Below are 7813 nucleotides of genomic sequence, written 5' to 3'. Positions count from 1 at the left end.
ATTTGAGACAATTTGACCGGGATCGGTGATGGATATACTTGTTGACAGTCTTTTCAATAAAAGATAAAGCTATTATCTGCTGTGATCTGAGCTGCCTGACGTATAATTTGTTTAATAAAATTCAGTAAATTATCAGACAGCCACAAGCACCACCCTTGTAGTCTAAATAATAAACTCATTCATACCCCCAAGATAAAAAGGATCAGGCTGTCTTCTATATTTAAATGGGTTGTCCTCGGAAGTAGGATACAGACACAATTGTCCAATCAGTGTCAGCACTAGGGACCTGCTTCCCTTTGATATGAATGAATTGTAATTAATTTTTCATCTAAAGGGATAGCACATGGTTGCACAAGCTATGGAGCCAGCATGGCAGATAGACAGAAAGGAGGAGGTGTGGGTTTGGAGGCGATGTCACAATGAGATTCAGTGCATGCATGAATAAGGTCACGGTTTGAGAGGTATGCCCGCAGATGCTTGCCTCTGTGCCAGCAGTCTTTATTCATCTGTAGACTAGAGGCAGAGTGCATCCATCATCATCACACTGCATTTCACAAAGCCTAGTCAAATACACATATCATTTGTCACCGCATATACGTTCACAAATGGCGTTTTGCCCTCTTCTGCCTAATCCTGCACACATACTTAGCGCGCAGAGTAAAACTGGTTGCAGTGCGGCTTGGTTTTCGAAGCAGGGCGCATAATGTGGCTTCAGCAGCAGCAGCATTATGCAAGGGCAAGATAAAAATCCCTATGTTTTTATCACTGCTTTAACATTTCTTCCAAAATAAAATTCCTAATGTAGTCAGTGAGGATTAGCATGAAGCTCTGCTGATTTGATGTGTCAGTGTTAAATCCAAAGATTAGAATAATGAATTAATATCACCCGGTTTATCAACCAGCCTATTTTTGGCAACATCTCTTTTTTTTTAGCTCTCAAATTCATCTCATGCACTGTGGTGACATAGGAGATGATTCACACTGAGGAAAGATATATGCTTTAGGTAAAACTAGCAAGAACATCCTCCATCACAAAGCCTTGCATTACGTAAATAATTATCATGTAATTAGCAACACACTGTCGTTTTGTGCCGGTTGATAGAGACTGCATCAGTAAAATCTGACTTAGTAGAGTTCAATTTACACTTACTGCAGTAAAAAGTATAACAATGGCTTCAAACTGCAAAATCGTATTAAATCTTATTAAAGAATCAGAATCAGAATTTATTTATTGTTGTTGGCAAGTTTGTCCACAGGTTTTTGCACATATTTGTCTTGTTGTCATGATGCAAAAATCCGTGATACAGAAATAGAATATATGGCATTTACTGTAGATATAACAAATAAATCTCTATATGAATATTAATAATATACATACTCAAAATAGGAATATATAAATGTATACTAACTAACTAGTATGTATATACTAACTAGTAGTTCTAATTTGTATTCTTATTACAGTACTGTAATAAGAATACAAATTAGAACGTTCCCCCTTTGGGTAGAAGTGCAGCATTTGTGGTTCTTTACCGCCATGTCGATATTTTTAATATTATTATTTAATATTTTCATTCTGTTCGTTGTGATTTTTTTCCACCTGGGATTTTCGACGTAGTACGGGGATGATGTGTACGCCCATTGAAAAAATGGGCGTGTCGTCGCGTCTTCCCCGCCTCATTTTGCCTTATATGGTCACCGAGCGGACCGTTGATTGACAGCGAGCAGCAGCTGCTGAGTTGCTCAGACATGGCGGAGGATACAGTGTAACTGGGCAGCAGCGGCGGAGTTACGTGAGTTTTCCCAGCAGTTGAGTCAGCAAAAGGCGCATGAAATGATACATAAAAAGAGGAAAATGTGTTCGGTTAAAGCGTACTCTGAAAGGGAACGAAAAACGACGAGAAGCGCCACACGTTGGTAAGATGGAAAAATGTATCGCTGTTTAGTGCAGTCAACAGCCTTGGGCAACAAATATGGCTTCTTGTGCCTTTTTCAGTATGCTATAAAAATTGTTCTCCCGTGCAACCTAATGCCGTGGTGGCTCCGGCGAAGTTCTGCAAGCCGCTACAAGTTAAGTTCAATAATCGCTCAGTACTTTTGATCGGAAAGGATATTGCATCCACTTGGCCGTCTGAGGTTAGCTGGGAAGCTACGGAACTACAGCGGATAGCAATGGAGCCAAAGCACAAAGAGTTGCTAGACCAGTGTCACCAGAACTTATTGGAGTCCATAACAGATGCGGACCGTGTGATCGAGCTGCTGATAGTTTCCGGTACTTTGAGTCAACTCGACAGGTTCGAGCTGGACCAGAACTGTTCGTCCAGCGCCGAGAAAGTCGACCACCTTTTGAAGATGCTGATGAACAAGGAGAGCGACCATTTCCTCGACCTGTGTGTGGCCCTGGAGAAGGCATACCCTGACCTGTATGCTGCTCTGTTCGGGAACAACGGGGGAGGACCTGTGGACCACTCCACCGGTAAGAGCTGAGACTCTCAGTTCTCCTGAACGGGTCTTCACTTGAATCTATAAATGAGTACTACTTACTGTAAGCAGCGACAATCTGGGTGGTCTCTCAGAAGAAACCGTGTGTGTGGATAGCTACACAATACTCAAGCTGGAAGCTTGCTTTGCCATGAGAAAGGTGAACGGGAAGAGGTTGTAGAGGGGGGTTGCAGCAGTGCTCCTTTATGCATGCTGTGAAATTTGTAAGAACTAATGGCAATGTGCAAATTTTTGTGCTGTTAAATGTGCAGAATATAAAGCACTAGCCTTGATCTTTAAACTGCAGGCTGGAGAAATAATGCACAAGCAAGGACTAAGGACTTTTGTCATTGCTCGCCATTATGCCCTCTCTCTACTCTACAGTCCAATAAAAATCATTACAATAGTGTAGAATTCGATTGAGTTGCTATAGCTTCAGAATATTTTAAGTGTTGATATCAGTGTTCTGTTTAAATAAAGTCAGACCACCTAATAACCACCACAAATTCTCATGTGTTGTTAGTGGCATGCGATGGCTATGGTACATTAGATTAATCCGAGTTGTTTCCATGACAACGGGTGTACCACTCACATGTTGGTCTGTACCTTGTGCGTGATGTGTGCATGCAGCCTGCCCATGCCTAAATGGATTGGTCTGCATCAGGCCACACTCCCCTTTTGGGGGAGCAAACCATGCTTTTATTCTAACAAGGACTGATTTTTTTTTTCTCCAGTTGTGCATTAATGCTGTATTTTTAATCAGAGTTTATTCATTGCATTCATTTCATTTGGCCTCTGTCCTCACAGCAAGTGCCCTCCTCTTCAGCGGTGTGGGTTGTTGTTGCATGGAGACAAAGGGCAACCAAGTGTAAAAGCCTCATCTAGTTTTGCCTGTTTTACTTTGTCTGAATGACTGAAGCCAGTGGCTTACAAACAGTGTCATGCCCCGAGGGCCTGAATGCAGGATGAGCCTTGAGATCCAAATCTGGGGAAGAGATGCAGCACCATGCTTGGCTTTTGATACATTTCACTTTAAATGCAATGCAATGCAGGCAATGTTGAATAATTTTGAAGCCACCCTGTGTGAAACGGCTACAGTTGTGTCCATAGTTTACGGCTGCCAAGTTGTAGCACGCCTCACTTTACTACCAGCAAGTAGATCTTAGCAGGTAATGCTGATTTGGTCTTGCTGCTCTGCTGACTGGATCACTAATGCTTCCTTAAGCTTGATTACTTCCTTGTATTGACTGTTGCTGCTGCAGAATAACACACCTGCTGACATGCTAAGAAACACATTCACTGTGTTTCTGTGAGCAGCTGAGAGTCTGGTCTGGTCTGGTCTGTTTGCTGTTGGCAGTACTTGGCAGTCTGGATTTGGGTTTTTCTTCACTTGCTCACCTTTATAGATCATAACACCGGGCCTCAGAGCTGACCTGCCTTGTATTAGGAGAATGCAAGCACAAATGGTGAGTCTGGCTTGTCAGCCTGTGGTTATTCAACAAAGGATTAGGGCCTGCTCTCCTCTCTCTGGTATAAATTCTCTCTGTGAGACGCGCTTTATCGTACTTCTACAGTCCTCTTTATTAGCTGTCACGCTTTTGACTCCCTCTGCTTTGACTCAAGTGTTGTGCTTCTCTTTAATGTGCTCTTTATTATCTTTTAATATAGTAATTCGGATGATGCGATTACCATGTTTTAGCCATACTTGCAAGAGACTGAAGACAAGCTGCTCACGGAGCACCTTCAGGCAAAGAATCTGGTAGAAAAAGCACATATGGATGAAATCCTCAAAGCTGCGGTGTATCTGTGAACAATGCAGGGTGTGTAAAAAGAGAGAATATGAGTGTGATGAGTCTTGCTGATAGCAACCTGCTCTCAACTTGTTCTCCTCTCAGGCTGCCTGCCTGCTTTTGTTCTCAGATGTGCCTCCTGTGCCAGCTGAGCCTCTATACACACACACACACACACACACACACACACACACACACACACACACACACACACACACACGAAATCATCCAAAGAAGCATCCTCAGCGCAAAGGAAAAACATACAGATGCACGCATAAGTACTGTATTCTTTAAAGCTCGGGCTCTGTAAATTATAAGTGTTTCAGTGGCAACCTGCAGCACATTTGCTGTAGAGAACACGCAAACACATTCATTATTTAGCCTGTTTTTGCGCATCTGTGTGCTGGGGGGACCAAGTCTGGCTTCCTGATTTTTGACAACATTTTTACCTCTCATTAAACGGCAAAGATTCCCTTAGAATATTGTTTTGGCTTTTAAATGAAACTGAATGAATTTCATAAATTCATGCAATGGCAACAATCATGCTGTTTTGTTTTGTTTTTTTGTGCCTTATTTTGCATTATACCAACAGTGACGTACCTAAAGAAAAGTGTAGTAGAAAAGATGAAAGAAAAGTGTAGTAGAAAAGATGCACCTGCACACCCCCCACTCTTTTCAGAGTCTGACAGTGATTTAAACACACTGCAAGAGGAGGGTAACACAAATCTCCTGACAGGATGCAACATCCACAATCTTCTTCTGCTGTCTGTTTGCCTTTGCTTTATCAGTGGTTTTGGTTTTTGTTCCTTTATTGTCCTTTTCTGAGTCACAATCTATTTCCTTTAACTTTCTCTTTCTATGACCCATTATATTTCTTTCCCCCACTGAGTGGTTTCATTTCTCTGCACACTTAAATAAAAGGACGCGTCAGAAAGATAGAGGAGGGTGATTGAAAGAGGGAGTAAGAGAGCGGGAGACAACAGACCTTTTGTTGACAAGTTGAGCAGGCTCAAAGTGCCCAGTCAGCAGCTTGTTCTGTGTACAGCAGCCTAGGACATAGGCCAGTGTTATTGGAGGGGGAGTTTCTGTCCCACTCCATAAAACACGGTGGACAGACAGAGTGAGTTATGACCCCAACTCTCGTGTCATGGCAACTGGCCTTAAATATCTCCCATGGTCCAGACCTGACCTCACTTTCTCCGTCAGTGTCTGTCAGTGTCTGTCACTCTGTGATGCACACTGCCACTTACCTTGTCAACGCACTCTCCTTTCTTTCACCAACCGGTGTGCTTCAGTCTGTTGTGTTCTAGTTGCGCAGAGAAGGCCATCAGTTCAGCTCCCTTTAGTTTCTGCTTAGTGTGATTGATATTTGAGCAGATTCCACATGCATTTTGAGTGCAGGCGTGCATATTTATAAGTGCAGCGTTTACTCAGAATGTGGTGGTGCAGAATGGGCCAATTGCAGCGTTCTGTCCTCTGTTCCCTGTGTCAGACTACGTCAGTGGGAATTTAACTTGTATCCATAATATTAGAACTGCTTACGTAGATGACTTTCATCTTGTCACTGCACTTCCTTGGATGTCATTAACATACCTAAAGCCTAGATTATTCGTGCTCGTCTAAGTCTGCTAGGGTCTGAGTGACATAATTTTTGCATCAGTCCATGCGAAAGTCTGTGTGCCTGCCTGTTTTTTGTGACTGTGTGGACTTGTCTGCAGAGAATCTCCATTACAATGCAACAAGTACGCATGTCCCCCAGGCAGTGGGCTTCAAGTGGATTTCAAAGAAGCATAACAGGAACAGCTACTTGGCCATCAGGTCTTGGGTTGATACTCAAAAAACATAATTGCTTTGTGACTTTAAATGGGGGCCATATTACTACAAGCCTGACTGCTCATCGCTGCCTTTTTTACCTGCTGAAGATCAGGCTCTGGCTGCTGGTTTGGGGTTGACATACAGTTAACTTTAACAACTTTAACGTCACTCGAGGTTCTTAGCATGCAAACGCAAAGCTAGCGGTCTGTGCAGATGCTTGCAAATAGACGATGTTGTGCTAGCAGCCTACTCTTTCTGTTCTGGACACTCTTATCTTATTGTTATACTCTTATCTTTTCACGCAGTAAAAATAAGTGTCTATTCTCCTCTGTGCACACAAACTAATGTCAGCTGATTGTAAATGTGCAATCAGCTCGTGATGCAAATAAGTGAAGAGCCTCAGTAACGCAAGTCACAAAATAACAACATAATTGTAACTGTTTTGTTATTACTGAAGTTGATGCAGTAAATTGTTACGGTGTAACTGAAAAATGTGATGTGAGTACAGTAACAAGTTACTTTGGAACATGTTACACAGTATAATAGAGGCTTAACTGTTAATTAGATTTGATAATCAGCTGTCGTGAAGCTTTCTTTTTTTTTTTTTTTTTTTTTTTTTTTTTTTTTTTAAATAAGATGAAGACTTTAAATTGCTGTATATCCGTATAACCATCAAGACAGGATGCCTCGTACTTTTTAGGACATTAATAGTGTGTCACTGACATTAGTGTTGGAACATTTGGCCAATTAATCTTCTAATCATTCAACAGAAAATAATGAAATCATTAGTTTCAGGGCCTTAGTTGAGTTGTAATTACCAGTTTTAATGGTATAGGGTTTCTTGTCAGTATTAACTCAATAAATCCATCTAATCAAAGCCAGAGATGCACAGTAATGAGTCTGACCTCACCACTTCCTTTGGGTCAGTGGTGTTGTTCCAATTTAATTCTATTGATTTCTAACAGGGTAAAATGTGTATTTTTTTTTTTTTTTCTTTTTTCACTTTTACTAGGATTAATATCTGATGGTGGGCTTATTGACACTCTGAATGCGAGATCAACAGCCAGGAGGCAGTATAGTGGAACAGAACTACATTACCATTTTACACATGTTTCTTCACTTCCTAATTACCCCACAAAGTGGAGGAAATGCCAGAATATAAATGTTTACCAGCATCGTGAAGTCATGGAAATGAATAGCTTCTCTCTTTGTTTAACCATCCTTACCCCCATTCTGTCTTTGTTGTGCTGTATTTTCTCTCTGTTTATATTTTTCTTCCACCTACTCTGTTTCCATTTTGGCGTCTTATCTTTCTCTCCGTCAGCTTGTATTGTCTCTTTCTTTTGTCATGTGATCTTGGGTCAAACCTAACCTATAATATAGGGGTGCAACGATACACAAAATTCACGATTCGGTTCGATACAAAAACAAATGTTCATGCCTTTTTAATTCATCATTCATTAAAATTATAAATATATATTTTAACTCAAAAGTACAGTTTTTAAATTTAATGTTGCTGAAACAACAAAATAAAAAAAATTAATCTATCTGCTCGAGAAATAGCTCATCTTTGGAAAAGAGAATTTATTACAGAGAAATGGCTCTTTCCAAAATAAAAGCTATACTATACGCTTCTTCTGGGGTATATTCTCAGCAGCATATTAAACATATCAGGTCCCCATAAGGAGAATCATGTGCTAACGGCTGTCTAAATGACTCGGGTAAAGTGT

General features: G+C 41.0%; 1 protein-coding gene across 3 annotated transcripts in view; it reads left to right on the top strand.

Moving 5' to 3' along the window:
- The first annotated feature begins 1739 nt into the window (after window positions 1-1739).
- The window catches only part of dlg5a (discs, large homolog 5a (Drosophila)), a 40151-nt gene continuing 34077 nt past the window's right edge, over window positions 1740-7813 (top strand). For all 3 annotated transcript variants that reach the window (XM_085296705.1, XM_085296706.1, XM_085296704.1), the window contains exon 1: window positions 1740-2473. In XM_085296705.1, coding sequence (XP_085152831.1) covers window positions 2170-2473 — 304 coding nt within the window. In that variant the 5' untranslated portion in view covers window positions 1740-2169. The remainder of the gene's footprint in view (window positions 2474-7813) is intronic.

This window comes from Mchenga conophoros, linkage group LG13 (genome assembly GCF_057382185.1).
Source record: "Mchenga conophoros isolate Kocher_MC1m ecotype Shallow Benthic linkage group LG13, M_conophoros_male_GT1.1, whole genome shotgun sequence".
NCBI classification, from domain to species: domain Eukaryota; kingdom Metazoa; phylum Chordata; class Actinopteri; order Cichliformes; family Cichlidae; genus Mchenga; species Mchenga conophoros.
Note: the sequence above shows the minus strand (reverse complement) of the source record. Positions and strands in the feature narration are given on the sequence as shown.